This window comes from Nicotiana tabacum, chromosome 15 (assembly GCF_000715075.1).
Source record: "Nicotiana tabacum cultivar K326 chromosome 15, ASM71507v2, whole genome shotgun sequence".
Lineage (NCBI taxonomy): Eukaryota > Viridiplantae > Streptophyta > Magnoliopsida > Solanales > Solanaceae > Nicotiana > Nicotiana tabacum.
This window is the reverse complement of record NC_134094.1, coordinates 23,020,691-23,038,285: the sequence shown is the minus strand read 5'-3', so window position 1 is coordinate 23,038,285 and position 17,595 is coordinate 23,020,691. Positions and strand designations below refer to the sequence as shown.

Below are 17,595 nucleotides of genomic sequence, written 5' to 3'. Positions count from 1 at the left end.
GGTTCTACCTCGGATAAGCTACGTAAAACAACCTAAGTGAAAAGTACTTCTACCCGGAACTATGAGTTGTATCCCCCTAGGTGACAAGTTTCTACCCAAGTTAAACTACGAAAAGCAAACCTGGGCGAAGAGTACTTCTACTCGGAACTATGAGCTAGATCCCCCTAGGCGAAAAAGGTTTTACCTGGGTTAAGCTACGTAAAACAGCCTGGGCAAAAAGTACTTCTACCCGAAACTATGAGCTGGATCCCCCTAGGCAAAAAGGTTCTACCTGGGTTAAGCTACAAAAACCAATCCTGGGCGAATAGTATTTCTACCCGAAAACTATGAGCTGGATCCCCATAGGCGAAAAGGTTCTACCTAGGTTAAGCTACAAAAACCAATCCTGGGCGAATAGTACTTCTACCCGAAAATATGAGCTGGATCCCCCTAGGTGAAAAGGTTCTACCTGGGTTAAGCTACAAAAAATAACCTGAGCGAAGAGTACTTCTACCCGGAACTATGTGCTGCTAGGCAAAAAAGTTCTACCTGGGTTAAGCAACGAAAAACAACCTGGGCGAAAAGTACTTCTACCCGGAATATGAGTTGGATCCCCCTAGGCGAAAATGTTCTACCTGGGTTAAACTATGAAAGACAGCCTCGGCGAAGAGTACTTCTACTCGGAACTATGAGCTGGATCCCCCTAGGCGAAAAAGGTTCTACCTGGGTTAAGCTACGTAAAACAGCCTGAGTGAAAAGTACTTCTACCCGGAACTATGTGCTGGATCCCCCTAGGCGAAAAAGTTCTACCTGGGTTAAGCAACGTAAAACAACCTGAGCGAAGAGTACTTCTACCCGGAACCATGAGCTAGATCCCCTTAGGCAAAAAAAGTTCTACCTGGGTTAAGCTACAAAAAACATCTTGGGCGAAAAGTACTTCTACCCGGAACTGTGAGCTGGATCCCCTTAGGCGAAAAGGTTCTACCTGGGTTAAGCTACGAAAAAAAATAACCTGGGCGAAGAGTACTTCTACCCGGAACTATTAGCTGGATCCCCCTAGGCGAAATATTTCTACCTGGGTTAAGCTACGAAAATGATCTGTATAAACATTAGTGATGCATGCTGAAAATAAAAAAAAATGGAGATTTTGCGAAAACTTACCTTTGGTGACATTCGTCCTTTAGGAATCGACATTCTGCACTGCTTTGTTCCTACTGCAAACAAAGAAAAAATGTAAGTTTTAAAAAGTGGTGGTCGATTTGTGGCCTTGATGTCTTTGGCAGCTTGGCTTTGTGCCCATCTTCTTTTGATGATGATTTCAACCTGCCACTAGATGTTTCCTGAATACCACTAGCATGTCTGGCCCCAGAGAGCCTTTGACTTTTCAAACTTTTACATGACGGTTGGTCGCGTGAGACTTAACCTTTTGAACTTTGTTTTGCTTTTGTGGCATTTCACTTTCGACTTCTTTCCTCCAACACTTACAATTTCAGAGAATTGGGGAACCTTTAGCTTTTCAAACTTTGCCAAAACGGTTATCCACTTGGGACCTTTTCAACTTTATTTGCCCTTGTAGGCACTTTTAATTTGATTTCTTCCTTTCGAGAGTTTTTGATTTCAAAGCATCAGCCACAAAGTCCAGTCGGGGTTGACTTGATGCCCCTGCCGAGTCTGGGTGCCTTTTTTGCATAATAGCTTGTATCAAACGAGAGTCCAGTAAATCAGTCTTGCTATCCCTTCTTTGCCTTAGTTTCAAAATAGAGTTAGACCAAAAGGGATTCAAGAAAAAACAAACAGTAGAATGTAGAATGAATTTAGACAAGAGGTATTCTTTTCGGGGAAAGGAAAGAAGGACTTATCTGGAGTACATGCAGATTTCAATGAACATGACATACTTTTTGGACTGGATGCATGATCTGTGTAAACTGTCTGACTCTCAGAAATTCATCATAACTTTTGCCTTGAAACCGAGAAACAATGCCCAAGACTGTCAATACCAATGGCTGTGAAGATCCTCTTTTCGATCAGTAGTGCCCTTTGCGGGTTTTCACCAGCTAATCTCTCTCATTTCTCTTCTCATCATCGCCTTATAGTGCCCTTTGCGGGTTTTCACTAACAAGACTCTCTTATTTTTATTTTCTCTGCTCTGCAACGCCCTACAATGGCCGTGAGGATTTTCACCAATAAGACTCTCTTATTTTATTTCTCTCATTTGGTTGTATCAGATCCAAGTAACTGTATCCTCCAATTCTTGAACATTCTCGTTGATTGAACGGAAGGACTTGAAAGAATTTGGGTAAAAAAGATTTGGATTGAATTACAACTTTGGAACCTTTAAAGCGAAACCATCTTCGACCATCTGTAACAACTGCCCTAGTTTCATTTTCTTTTCTTTTTTTTTTTTTTTTGGAAATGTTGATTTTTTTTTATTTTGGTGTGACTGAACACCAGAGAGAGGCTGCCTATGTATCATTTCGGAATCAAGTCGAACATAGTTCAATGTAACATGAACTATATTTTTTTTTCTTTTGTCTTTTTATCTGTTTTGTTTTCTTTCTCTTTCCTTTTCCTTTTTTCTTCTTTTTTTTTTCTTTTCAATAACTCCTTCAAGTTCCAAAGAGGGTAATCAAAGAAAGGTAACCGGCTCAAAGGGTTGGCAAAAAGGGTTAATGGTGTTTGGGTAGCGAGAATGAAAGCTTTCGTCATCACAATCAAAGAGCATTAAAGGTGCGTGAAGGGTCAAACATAGTACCTTTTTGACTGCATCAATTTGGAGCCAATTTCCTTTAGCTTCTTCATGATGCGGGAGGATACATCTCAGAACGAGTTGCCCCATTTAAAATTTTTCGGCCTGCACTTTCTTGTTGTAGGCACTAGCCATTCTTTGTTGGTACAATTGCCCGTGGCAAATTGCGGACAATCATTTTTCATCCATCAGTGTCAATTATTTCAATCGGTTCTTGACCCAATCTTTATCCTCAATCCCGGCTTCAACAATGATCCGAAGAGAGGGAATCTCAACTTCGTTCCAATTTTCTATTTATTTTCTTGCAAGCCTTGTCTTCAAAATATTTTGTTTCTTGATCTATTATTTCGGGGTCTGACAATGTTTTAGGATTTGGGCATGAAGTCCGCAAGCATGTCATATCATTAAAATCTGCATTAACAGAACTAAAAAGAGAATAAAAAAAGTGACAAGATTAAGAAAAGAAATATTCTCCGACAATGAAATATTAATTTTATTTGATTTTTTTTTAAAAAAAGTTTTTAAGATAGGAGGGTTTACATCAGAAAGCAAAGCGGTGAAGTAAAAATATTCGGATTAGATCCTGAAATAATTCGGACGCAGAAAAGATAGCAAGACCGGCTACCAAGACTCCCATATGACAAAGAACTTTTCAGGTTTGGCGCCCGTTTTTAGGTTTCTCTTCTGTCTCGGCAATGGCTGCAATGGCCTTCAGTGCCAGATCAAATTCCTCATCTTCATAGATCATTCCGATTACTAGCCCATTGGTGTGAGTAGGCAGAGAATTGTTCATCATATTAGGGGCCTCTTCATCCCTAAGCACTATTTTCTTGACATTGATGAGGTCTTCCACCGCTCTCTTAAGAGTCTAACAGTCTTCTGTATCATGTCTGATTGCTCCAGAGTGGTATTCACATCTAGCATTAGCCTGGTGCGAATGAGACTCAGGGTTTGGCCGGTTCGGGGCTACTGGCCACAGTAGACCTAGCCTGACTAGCTTTTGGAACAAGATCAAGTATGATTCACCAACAGGGGTAATCCATCTCGGGAGGCTCTCTATTTTTTTCTTTTTCCTTTTTTTTTCTTTTTTTTTTTCATATCTTGATTTTTTTCTCTTTTTGTTGTTTTTCGCTCTTTGTATTTCTCTGTTATTTTTTGTCACTCTTTCTCTTTTTTTTTTCACTCAATATTTTTTCGATTTTTTTTTTACTCAATTTATTTATGGCTATGATCGAATCCGATTGGGATTGCCTACGTATCATGACGCCGCATGAATCAGATCATTACGTAGTTCAGGAATACCGGGAACAAAGTACATAAGCTAGTTTTTTTTAACTCATATACAAATAATCACAAATTTGTTTTTTTTTGCTTTTTTTTGGAATCTTCGAAAAAAATACTTTTTAAAAAAGAAAGAAAATATTTTGAATTTTTTTTTTGTAAATTTAAATAGACAAAAAAATATTTTTTTGGATTTTGAATTTTGGGAGAAAGACTTTTTTTTAAAAAAAAAAAATATATTTTTGGAATTTTGGATTTTACGTCTCAAAGAAAGACTTCAAAAGAAGGAATTAAACAAATTTTTTTTTGGATGTTTTTTAAAATTGGGGTCGGAACCGATGAGGTTTGTCTACGTATCTCACATCCGGTGAGAATCAGACCCGCGTAGTTCGGTGGATCAGAAATAAAATAGATAAACTAACTCTTTTTCATGTACAATTAATCCGACAAAATTTCCTAGCAAAAAAAATATTTTTAATTTTTTTTGATTGTTTTTTATTTTTTTGGAATTGGTGAAAGAAAAACTTCTAAAGAAGAAAAAAAATATTTTTGAATTTTGAATTTATTTTTTTAAAATTTCAAAAGAAAGAAAATATTTTTTTTTGGATTTTGGGATAAAGACTTTTTTAAAAAAAAAGGAAGAAAAAAAAATATTTTTAGATTTTTGGTCTAAAAAAAAAAAAAGAAACTTCTAAAGAAGTAATTAAAGAAAAATATCTTTTTGGATTTTTAAAAATTGGGGGCCTGAACCGATGAAGTTTGCCTACGTATCTCACATCCGGTGAGAATCAGACCCGCGTAGTTCGGTTAAAATTGACTATGTACTTCTTCCCTTTTTTTTTAATATGAAAATTAATCTTTAAGAACCATATGCACTAAACCACATCATTTTTTCTCTCTTCGTTCAACCGATATATGCTAAAGTCGGTCGACAGGCAAGCCTCTCAAATAATACAACAAGTAGCACATAACATGACATAATGGTCTCCACAAGGTACCTGTCTTATAACAGAACTTGGCCCATGAGTCGAGCGCTGCTAAGTCAAATGCACATGATGTAAATAAAGCGTAGCCTACTAGGGATATTCATTGCTTGTGGCTTGTTCTTCTATGTTTGTAAATCCTAAAGGAGATGGTATCTAGACCTGGCTTACTCGGGCGGACAACCCGAGCCGAGGAGCGTCAAGCATTACCAGTAGTAGAACAGCACTGGCTAGCTAACAGCTCTCCCGCCTAAACATGTGTGACTAAATCCTTCACCAGAAGCTGGTAGGCTAACTGGCTTTATCTCAAGACAGAAATTTTTTGATGCGGGTAAGCAAACACAACATAACTAATTATCAGAAGACTCAGTGGGATGCAAGAGAGGATACAATCTATATGTACAGTTCAACAATATCAAGAGAGTAAAAAGTGGACAAGTAGCACATTAGTCCCAAATAAATCACAATATATACAAAAATTAATAAAGCCAGATAAAGTCAATGTACAAGCTCGAATTCTTGAACTCCCCAGCAGAGTCGCCATAGCTGTCACACCTCCTTTTCTACCCCCACAAAGATAAATATGTGTTATGGATTGTGGGTTAAAGAGTTTTTCCAATTAAAGTGATAATTTTTTGAAATAAGGATTATTTTATTTACAGAGTCGCCACTTGGAATTGACTTTTTGCCGGTGTTCCAAGTCACCTTTTATTTGAATCCCTAGTCAAAGGAAGGTTTGACTCTTTTATTATTGATCTGCGAAAACAAAGTCCTGGTAAGGAATTCTATTGACCGGAGAGAAGGTGTAAGGCATTTTCCGAGTCCCGTAGTTCTAGCACGGTCGCTTTATTGACTAGAATTTGGCTTGAATAAATTTTGGATAAACTGTGATTTATTGGTTACCATATTTTATCTATTCTCTTTTAATTATTAAAATATGGAATTATATTTGAAACGAATCATGTGTGAATCCGTTTTATTTAATGTGCTAAAATCATGTCACGTGTACATGTACACGATTAATAACTTATTGAAATAATCTCATCTACAATAATCCCAAATCAATTATAAATCATAACTTATTCAACTTCTAAAAAATCAAATTAACTAACAACATATTCACGTCATTGGTCAGTAAACAATTAACATTAGTAGTTGAAGCAAAATTCCATCAACATCCAGTAAACCCCTACAAACATGCGTTTGAAAGCTTAAACAAGCAGAAAGCTATTCATTAACTGGACAAACAATCAAACAACAAAGCTTGAGGTATTTAGTGGATTAAATACACATAATGGAATTGAAATGCACCTTGGAGAATTTCTTTTCCAAAATTGATTGAAAACCTTCAGCAAGCGAAAATGCAGAGGAACCGAAGCCCGACAAAGCGCCGGCACCGGAAACGAGAACAGGACCTTGACCCGAAAACTTCTAACTCGAATGAACTTTCAGAAAACTTCACTCGATCTATTCCATTTTGGTTAGGATCTCCTGAATTTCGGGGAGGAAAAACTGTTGGTTTCAAAGCGATTTCATGCCTGTTTTTTGTTGGATTTTAGGCTGGAATTTTGGACTGGTTTTGGGACTATTTTCATGGTGTTTATGCACTGGTTTTTCAGCGAAAAAGGCAGCAATTTGAGTTGCTATTTTCGAATGTTTTTGGGCCCTGTTTTGGTTGGATTTCGGGGATAAAAACGATGGTATTTTGGGGCTGATTTTCAAACTATTTTTGGACGTTTTTACAGCTCCCTTTGAGGTGGTTCAAGGGCTGGTTTATGGATAGTTTTCAGCTCGTTTTTGGAGCTGAAATGGGGTGGCTTTGGAGGTCATTTTTTGGGTTTTTGACTGCCTTTTTCTTGCTTGTTCTTAGAGGAAGAAAAGGATTGAGCTCTCCCCTCTTTTGGGGCTCCTTTGGTCCGTTTTTGATGAGGAAGAAAAGAGTTAGGGGTTGTGAGTGGGGGACAAAGTGTGGGGGACAAGCATGGGGGGCAAGCGTGGGGGACAAGGAAAAGTGGAGTGGGGACACGCGTGAGGAATAAAGAGTGGGAGCGAAAAATATTCAAGCACGGTAAAAAATTAGGTGCTCACAAAAGTCATGAATGAGTTGACAATAAAGAGGAGTGTAATGAGATCGGCGAAGAAACACAAAGAAACGATCATTTGAACCCAATGGCATAGCCAGTAAATTTAAAATATTAAGAGTGTTATAACTGAGATTTAAACTTACAATATGAAGCAATCTTTGAACCATTTTTACCCCTATACACAAGAAGTCTCCCTTGTGTTAACGGGATTAAACTATTTATATATTCAAATAATTCGGGTCTATACAGAGGTGAAGTGACACTTTACCTAGGCCATGATTCTTATTTATCTTGTACGTGTTATTAGATTTCTGCCCTTTTTCTCTTCATCCCTGTCCTCCCATTTAATCTTTTTCAGTTTTTGCATAAAGTTTCAGTTGTGTATTACAAAAAAAAATAAAAATAAAAATTAAAACTCAGTGTAATCTCACAAATGAGGTTTGAGAAGTGTAGAGTGTAAGCAGATCTTATCCTTACCTTGTGAGGGTAGAGAAGTTGTATCCGATAGACCCTTTGCGTATTAAGTACTAATTTTGAAACTATTTGAGATACATTGTTGACTTGTACAAATTTATGGATTCAAAAGTAAACAAAGCATGCAGTTGACTGAGAGACTACATCCTTTGAGCAGCCGTTTGGCAGGAGGTATAAGAATAGTGCTGAATAGAGTATGTTAGCAATGCCGGTATTACTAATGCTGGAATTAGTTATGCTGACATTAGTTATGCTGAGATTATTTCTTACCTGCTGTTAGGTTTGTTGTATTAAAGCATTGCATAATTTCTACAAAATTTAGTATTTTCAAAAATACCCTCCACCTTCTTTAACTTTGTACACTTTGAGGGATTTGAGGGGCAATTATATCTTTAACCATGCTTATGCAAGTATTAAAAACTCTTGCATTGCTAATACCATAGCTGTGCTATGTATTAGTTATATATAGGATAATACCAAATAGGATAATACTTGTACTGTTACACATATAGTTAAAAAAATATACCAAACAAGGGATTAGTAATGCATAAAGCTAAAGGTTGCATTATTTTTTCTAATATCTCCTAACAAACGACCCCTTATAGTTAAATCAAAACCAGACACAAAGTGATTCACATCAGTTCAGTAAATATATTTCTAATACAAAGGAAAATGCAGGTTCAGGTCATTAAACATTTGGACTTAGATACATATATGTTAGCATGTTAAACAATTTTGAAACTCAAACTGCAAACTTGAACTTGAATCATCTTAATACATGTGCAAAAAACCACGGCTAAACTCATCCGAATCTCCTCTAACAGGCATTCCATGTCTGTCCAATTGACCAGAACCCGGATACACGCCTTTGCTAGTGAAGTTGGTACAATAAGTAGAACCATTTTGCAAGTTAGATCTTGAGTACCTCTTATCATACTGAGGTCTTAGTTTTGGTGCACTCATAGACCGCGTCTTTGCCTTAGCTGCCTCGGTATAAGACATGTAGTTTGGATGATTACTCGAGTAGCTTCTTGTACCATCGGTACTCTTAGTTGGCGTAAATGGCCCTCTCCTCGAACAAGCACATTTCGATGATACTGAGTGAAGTTGTGGGCTATTGTCAGCAGAGGAGAAACAGGTTTCATCCAAGCTGTAACTTAATTGGTCTGAATTTAAGCTAAGATCAGAGGAATAGAAGAGATTCTTCTGTGTGGAAGTGATATATGGTCTTCCATTATCTATTTCAAGGATCTTGCCAATATCATCAATTGAGCCACTTCTTGCAAAAGAGCCTTGTTTTTTATCCATTCTGCAGCTTATATGGTTTGAAGAATTCCTCTGCATTAATACCATTTTATGTTAGGCATAAATTTATGCAAATAGATAATGGGGAAAACGTCCAAATTTACCTCTATAGCATGTGAAACACAATAGCATACCTAGTATATTCCAACAATGTTGAGTATGAGAGGGTAATGTGTACGCATACCTTGCTCCTACCTTGCAGAGTTAGAGAGATTGTTTCCGATAGACCCTCGACTTAGGAGAAGCAATTCACATCAGGTCTCTAGCATATGCAATATTTTAATTTTATCTGCCGTTATATGGGTTCGAGCTGTGGAAACAACCTCTTGCAGAAATGCAGGGTAAGACTGCGTACAATAGACCCTTGTGGTCCGGCCCTTCTCCGGACCCCGTGCATGACGGGAGTTTAGTGCACCGAACTGTTTTTTTTTTTTTTCCATATCCTTGTCATTAGCAAGTCGTCTCATACTTGCCCATGACCGTAACATGGCTCTATCATGGATTGGTTGTATTCCACATGTATGGAAAAAGGTCCAAACTTATCTCACTAATCATCACTCTAGTCTAAAGTTATCTTCCATTATATTTCAGGTTGGAATTCCGTAAAGATTAAGGATAAATACGAGGCGATTTGCCAACAAGAACAGTATGAACGACATCAAAGTATAACGGAAGAAAAAGAGAGATATTTTCGACTGTTTTCCCTAGATAATGAGTTTCCTGAAGCATAAAATATCCGGCCAATACCTTGAGCATAAACATTTGATCATTCTTCATGCTCTTTGCACGACTAACATGCTCGAATTTATCAGGAGTTGCAGGTCCCTATACATCAAGATTCAGAAATACAATTATTAAACCAGGACAAAATCTTTGCAAAACTAAAAATTTACCTTAATTAGTTGACAATTACTACAACTTATTACTAATTAGCATATTTCAAGCTTCATTTCAAATTTGAAAATGGTGGGAAGGTGATATTTCACTTACATGATCAAGAAATTGAATAAAATTGGCGCTAAAATGAGGCGATTCTGAAACCTGAGATCGTCCAACACGAGCTCTCGACTGAGCTCTTATTAGTGCTTGCATACGCCGTAACATATCAACAGTTTGCTTCCTCACAATATGACCTCTTACTAATGCCTGAAGCTTCACAAGTCCCTTCAGTGCTCTTAATGCTCTCCTGGACTTCAAATTTACCCAAAAATCGAAACAATTAGTAAACTAGTAATACGATCAAGTGCCATTACTGTGGTCTGCGGAGGCACATACATGATTCAGAGTCAGAAAGTTCAGAATGAGTGTGATTTTATTATTTGTACAAACTTTAATGTTTTCTATATACACGTACATGTAGTTTGAATAAAAAGGCGAAAACAATGAGTTTAGTTATACATACAAAAACTATTTTAGGTCCGCCCCTGCTTAGGAGACTTAGTGTAATATGATATCAAGTGACATTAAATTTAGGTATTAGGTTGTCGTATCAAGAGAAAATAATAAGTTCCATTAAGAAATTGAGTTGTCTTGGGTTTAGTTAAAACATAAAAAAATTGTTCTACGCTGCATGTAGCCGACCTTAACTGTTTGGGACTGAGACCTAGTTGTTATTTTTATAGATGAATGATTTTCTATGGAACTTGGAATAAAAAGAACGAAATTTTTTCAAAAGTGATAGGCCCCCTAATCATTCATTTTCACACTTATCTAAAGTCTAAGTTTGACGGTTTCGGAAAATTAGGACAGATGACCATTAACCAAACCTTGACCAATGTCTTTGTATTACATTAAGTTGGGACATATACTTATAGGTAATTCTTATATTCAAATTCAGCAAAGTGATTCTTATATTCAAATTCAGCAAAGTGGTCCATTAAAACTTTCTCCGGATCAATACTAAATATTTATATCAAATCAATGAATATATACGATTTGTTTTTAAATATATTTTTATTACTTATCATGGCTAATTACTAAATACTTATCTTAATTTATTACTTAACTATATATTAATGGAATTTGATATAAACATCTGATAAGGATGAATTTTTCGATGCTTATTCTGTACTTTTGATCAAACTAAACAACTTTTCTTTTTCTCTTTGTTTCTGATTCTTTTTCTATGATAAGTTTAAAAGCAACAAAAGAGTACCCATTGCCAAATTCGGGTAACATTAACCTAGCGTTTGACCATAGATTCCTAAATTTATTTTGAAAAATCTGTTTTGGGTGAAATTTGGCTTGAAAATGAAAATGTGTTTTAACATACGTTTTCAAAATATATTTCCCAAATTTATTTTGGAAAAACATGTGTATTATTAGGGATTTGGCCCAAAACCAGTTATTGGGATTTGGGATTTTGTCAAAATATAGGCAAAATCTATGGCCAAACATGTATTTGCCAAATAAAACCCAAATTTATTTTGGCAAAATCTATGACCAAACGGGTACTAAATATGGTCATCAAAAACAGTCCCGTGTGAGCTTTCTATAGCCTGTAGCAGTACTTCCCAAATTTCATAAATGCTTCACACGTAAAAATTTACTTGAACTTGGTGTTTACACCAAATGAATAATATAATTATTTTATATAATTTAATATAAATACTGAGTGCTGAAAGTATTAAATTTTATATATTCCCAGTACCAAATTTCTATCTTCTAACTAAAACATAATTACACTTATTACCCAAAATTTATTTACACCTTCAGTGTATATGAGTTAACTCTACAAGAAAAGGCTAATAACTCCCTCTTGTTATGACTATACATATATTTCTCGAAGTACAAAGATCAATGAATGAAACTCCAAAACTCTGCAGTTTGCACCGACGACAAAAGTTTCTAGTTTTGGATATTTAGGTCCACACGGGTCCAAACTAGTCTACTTTCCTCTTCTCTACTGTATACATTTCACACCAGAAACCTACCCCTACCCACCCCCGTGGGCCTACCCCTACAGCCCAACTCCCAAAAAGAATTTTAAGAAAAGAATTTTTTGGAATTTAAACTCTAATCTCTCATGGTTTTTGTTTTATTTCATTGACTGTCAATTCACTCTGGCCCCATTAACATTATGTGTCTGTTAAATCCATTAATTGTTACATTAAAATATTAGTCGTAAGAGGAGACTTCTTGCCGTAAATTTGGATTTAGCCGGACACCAACGGTTATATTGAACATTGACAAAAAGAAAGGTAATCGTCCCTTTCATGAAGACTAGTAAAATTCCAATTTCTTTGTCTAGTAACAAAACCTTCTACACCTTTTTCACCGTTCACAAATTACGAGAAATTATTCCTATCAAGAATATTGGTGGAATTCACAAAATGGAAAAGAAAAAAAAAGAGTGGATTACCCCTCCATTTTATTTTATGTGAAAATGTTCAAAATGTGTTTTATTTTATTTATTATTTTTATTTAAAATATATATATATATATATATATATATATATATATATATATATATATATATATAATATATATATATATATATATATATATAAAAATTTTTTGACAAAAATATAATAAGAAAAAATAGCTAATTTGACATGAAATGAGACAAAGAGAGTACTATATAACTAACCAGATAAGCTCGGAAATATGATTGTATCACGACGGCAGGCCATTCTTCACGATTAAAACCGACACCGTTCCACGTCGTCACCGCTGTTGTACCACCGTTACTAGCTGTCAGCTCCACCACCTCTTCTACCGTGACGGGGCTGTTGGTGGGGTCCACTGCACAAAGGCATATGTAGCATATAGTATAATTTAACTGAACTAGTGTTTACGTAGAGATATATGCTTTTTTTGTTCCAATTTATGCGGGTTTATGATATGTGGTTTTACAAGTATAAAAACATTACATTAAAAGTAAAATAAAAAAAATCTAATGTTACATTATCTCCAAGTATATATAAAAATGTCACGTCTTTTCTGAACTCATAATTGTAAGAACGTACGAAGATTGAACTTACTAAATTTAAATCCTGAATCCATCTCCGTTATTACTACGTCATTTCTACCGTGAACTGACGTAGAGACACCGTAGTGATGTGATCTATCAGGGTGGTGATCATGGTGGCGCTGTTGAAAATCCTTATCTCTGTAGGATTTAACGTCACTCCATTTCTTTTGTAGTGATGAAAAAGAAGAAGAAGAAGAGTCAGTTTTCCTGAAAATGAAGAGTGCTTTGAACCATTTGGATGCTTTGCCCATATTGTTTAAAATTAAAGATGAAAATTTAAAGAGGTTTATCACATAAGGGGACTAAAGTAAGAAAGGGAGGGAAAGAAGAAGAAGAAGGAGAGTGGTTGGGAATGAGAGAAGATTTGTGAAAGTTTTGAGAAGTCAAATGTAATGTGCTATCCCGTAGGACATTGGGATAATATGTATGACTTCTTCTTCTTTAGATCACTAAAACTTTATATATTTTGCCCATTAAAAAAACACTACTTATGTAGAGGATATATATTTATATTTGTGGTGTATTTTAACGTATTATATTTTTGAGGTTTCTAATGGTATTTCTTATGGATTATATGTAGTTATAGATGACTTGATAGAGTAAATATTTATATTATGATCATCATACGGAATTTTATGTTATACCAGTCGTATTAGTATTATTCTCGAATTTTCTTATTTTTTGATTCCTATTACTATATGTTGTTTCTTTTGCTTCGATTACTTTATTATCTTGTTGTTGTTACTGCTTCTTTTTTATGGCTTCTCCACTATTGTATTTTTTTCCCAAAACTATTGTGATTATGCTATAATTTCCTTGAGTTGTAGGTCTATCAGAAACAACTTCTCTACTTTCACAGAGTAGGGGTAAGGTCTGTGTACATACTAACCTCCCCAGATTCATTTGTTGATTACACTGGGTATATTGTTATTGTTGTTGTTAGCGTATAGAAATTTAAACTCTAAGAGGTTGTTTGGTTCACAAACAAGTTATACAGGGATTATCACGTGGAAATTAATAATCATTAAATTATATAGTGTATATGCATTTCTTGTTGCATGTTTGGTTTGTCATATTTCAAATTAGATATTGTTTACCCTAAAAAATGGATAACAATTGAATTTATATGTGATTTTAAGGATATGTGGATTAATTCAATATAAGTGATTAATGACGTTAGATTAAAAAAATGAAAGACATAATAAATGACAAAATCAATGATAAGGGTGATTCCGAGCTCGGTTAATGGCTCAATGAGGAACCTACCTTCGATTCCAAGCTTGCACTTATGAAGAACTTAAGAACAAAAATAAGAACTTTGAACAACAAAGAGATTGAAATAAACTACCTTGATATGCATGTTATCATGTTTGTCATGAATAATAAGCTCCTCCTTTATATAGTAGGGAAGTTTTGCCCCAAGTACAATTCTAAGAAAGGTAAAAATCTTCTATTTTGCTAATCACTGATTTTCTGCCGATACAGGCCGAGATTCATGTCGTGATATCTGGTTGGGCACGGACATCACGCCCCTTTGTTAGTAGTGTGTAGTTGTTTGATAATGCTCTCCGAAGTCGCGATCCTCGAACCGGACCCGGAGGACATGGCCCCGATACCCCCGATACCCCCGAGGGCAGGTGTTTTGCCCGAGCCCCGATACGAGAGGCTCCTCGCTCTGACTCTGATTCATTACGGTCACGTTCCTGCTCCGTGTGCCTCATAGAGAAATCGGGGTATTCAGTGGGCTCGGTTTTACCCATATACAGATAGTCCCCTTGTCTCTCAGAGTAGGCTTTCTGAAACGATGGGAAACGACAGATGACTCCAGTTCCTTCCTTCGTAAGTTACGACGAGGAAGTCAAAACATCCTATTAGTCGCGTCGTTCTGACTTCGGACACGTGTCGCTCACCGACAGGTTACCCCCGAATGTGAAGCGTCGACTGTTTCCCTATAAAATCTTCCTCCTTTTGTCCTTTTTCTACTTTTCGACTAAATCACTACCTTCGAGCTTTCCAGTCATCATCAAACCTTCTTCAACCCTTCATATCTTCATCCTTGTTCTTCAATTTCTATAGTAATCTCCGGATTTTTTCCCAGATTTTCTTCAAATCTTCATACTCTGTTCTTTATCTTCAAAACCCGTTTTCCAAAACTTTGCTTTCTTTCCTCAAATTTCAAACACTCCCCCAGATGACAATGGCCAAAACATCAAAAATCGTTCCTCAACAAGTAGTCTCTTCATCTTCTCAACCGACCGCTGGTACTGAAGCGGTTGCCCCTGAGGTGGTAGCCCTCAAAACGGCTTCCCCCGTTGTGGCTACTAACGAACCGGCCACCAAGCCTCCCTTGTCAACGTTCATTCCCGGGGGCTTCTCAATTGCAGATGACTTTAAAGTCGAGAATCCCTCGCGTAAACAGGACCGTGGAAAAAGAGTCTCGAGGTACATATGTTTTGTGACTGATGATGTTCTTCCCATAGTTCGTAAGGACTGCAATTGGGAAGGCAAGAACATAGTAGTCCCCCGGCATGAGGACATTGTTACTACCCATGTGGAGGGATACTTAAGTGTTTACACTTATCCCTTCACACTGGTCCCGATAGACCCGATCATTCTAGACTTTTGCAAGAGGTACGAGGCACGTCTCGAGCAAATCCACCCATCGTTGTGAAGGATCGTGACCCTCTTCCGCTACTTCATGAACAAGACTGAATATCGTCAGTTCATGATTGACCACCTGCTTCGATTATACAGTCCCCGGATGTTCCGAGGGGGACTGATCAAGCTTACTCTCCGGGCCAGCAAGGCCTCCTTTTTGAGTATCGATGAAGACCGAGACCGGGGCTGGCAGAGATGATTTGTCCGAGTGAAAAACGAGAATATTATCCCCTCGGAATACATGCCATTCCCTAAGAAGTGGAATGTATCTCGTAAGTGCAATTCTCTCTTTAAACATCAAAATTCTTTTTCTTCAATTTCTATCTTCTCATTCATGCTTATGGTTGTACAGTTGTCACCCGGGTTCCAAATGCGGTTCCCCGATTAAAGGAGTGGATCGAGGGCATATGTACTTAGATATCGTACTTCGAGCGCACATGGTGCGAAATTTCGAAGGGCCGATGAGAGGCCCGTTCTCATGGTGAGGCCTCTTTTTGAGTATCCAATACTTTGCTTCCACCTTTTATTATACTAAGTCCTCTTCCCTTTTTGTTATTGAAGGTTTGCCTAAGACCACCAAACTTAGGACCTCGGAAGGGGATGAGGATGTGTCTCCGCCCGTTGGTCCCTCCGTTGCTTCCACAGAGGGAAAAAAGAAGAGGAAGAGAAAACCATCGGGCTCCGAGGTGAAGAAGCCAAAGAAATAGGTGCTCCACAAGCCTAGGAGGGGCTCCAGCTCCCCGGTGCTGGACTCTGACTCTCTCCTCTGCCTCAGGGACGAGTCAGAGGATGAATCTATTTTTGTTACCCACGAGACAACCTATCCCGGGGACTCGGATGCATCCGAGAGGGAGACTCGTGAGATCGACCCCCCTCAAACTCAAAAGGCCGATGTGGATACCCGGGGTGAAACTTCCCAAGATGCCTGCTCCGCTCCAAAGGAAGCGCCCGACATAATCAAGATCTCGGGGTCACCCTCCTACACTGATTCCATGCTCGAGGAGGCCCAAGCGATAAAGGAGAAGTCCAACGAGGGGGTCCATGGTGTGGAAGATCCCCTTCACTTCTTTTTCGACGGTGTGGACTCGACTGATTTGGAAGACTTCTCTGGGATGGGAGACCTGAATGTTCCGAAGAAGGACACATCCTTGAAAGCAGGTAGGCCAAGCTCGAGCTAGAAATTGATCGATCAGTTCCCTGCTCCGAGTGTGGACTCCGGGCACAAGAGATTGATTATACTGACTGTCCTGGAGGATTCCCGGGTTTTGTCCGCTCCTGTGGGGGTAGCTAGCTACCTCCGGTGCCTGGTGACCGAGGAGGATTAGGAAAAAATGAATGAGGTAAGCGTGCCATGCCTCTTTAATGAGGCATTAGGCGCTGAACCGGGTAAGACATTGTTTCTTTCCATTGATCTATTGTTATCTTTGTTTGATATTTCTCACGTTTTTCATCCCTTTCGCAAGCCGATGTTGAAGCAGCCGAGACCCGCCTGAAGACTACTACTGAGTATGTGAGGCGGCTATCCCGAAGGGAGACCCTCGAAGAAATACATGCCCAAGGCTTCGACCAATCTGCCGTGATCGAGGAGGCAAAAAGACTCGAGGTCGAGGCCAAGAAGCTAGCTGAACCCCGAGGTGAAGAGGACTCTGAAGAATCTGAAGGCCCCGACTATTCTGGTGACGAGTCGGCTGCCGGTAAAGACCAGGTGTAGACGCCTTAGGATTTTCTTTTATTTTTGTATCCTGTACATATATTTTGTTGAGGCCGTTTTTATCGTGCCTTTGTAAAGATATTCCGAAATATATAAAAAATTTCCCTTTCGAAAATTTACAAGTTTATTATCTTGCATCTTTTTACGATTGAAAACATTTCTAATGCCTTAGCACGGAATGAAACATAGTAATAAGTCATTTTTCGAAGGTCCGAACAAGACCTGTCCTCGATGTAATTTTTGCTCTAAATTTGTGGATACTCGGAGTGACCAAAAATTTCCCCAAGTCTCTTACTTAAATGTTTTAGACTATATCTTTGCCGAGAGTAACCTTTGAACAGGTTTAGAATTTTGTTGAAGGCCTTATGTTTTGATTATGGGTTTCAGATGACTCCGAACTG

The 17,595-nt window shown here is 37.6% G+C and overlaps 1 protein-coding gene across 1 annotated transcript; it reads right to left on the bottom strand.

The window, feature by feature from the left end:
- Nucleotides 1-8,116: 8,116 nt before the first annotated feature.
- Nucleotides 8,117-13,259, bottom strand: LOC107827886 (protein IQ-DOMAIN 22-like). Its single transcript, XM_016655104.2, has 5 exons — nucleotides 12,836-13,259; nucleotides 12,442-12,596; nucleotides 9,843-10,043; nucleotides 9,600-9,677; nucleotides 8,117-8,885 (listed from the first exon to the last, which is right to left on the bottom strand). Exons 1-5 carry the CDS (start codon nucleotides 13,074-13,076, stop codon nucleotides 8,319-8,321), a joined length of 1,242 nt encoding a protein of 413 aa, XP_016510590.1. The 5' UTR covers nucleotides 13,077-13,259; the 3' UTR covers nucleotides 8,117-8,318.
- Between the last annotated feature and the right edge of the window lie 4,336 nt (nucleotides 13,260-17,595).

Coding starts and splice junctions, on each gene's coding strand:
- LOC107827886 (XM_016655104.2), bottom strand. CDS start 13,076: ATGGGCAAAGCATCCAAATGGTTCAAAGCACTCTTCATTTTCAGGAAA. Junction 12,597..12,835: donor GGATTCAGGATTTAAATTTA/GTAAGTTCAATC, acceptor GCCTTTGTGCAG/TGGACCCCACCAACAGCCCC. Junction 9,678..9,842: donor TTATTCAATTTCTTGATCAT/GTAAGTGAAATA, acceptor CTTGATGTATAG/GGACCTGCAACTCCTGATAA.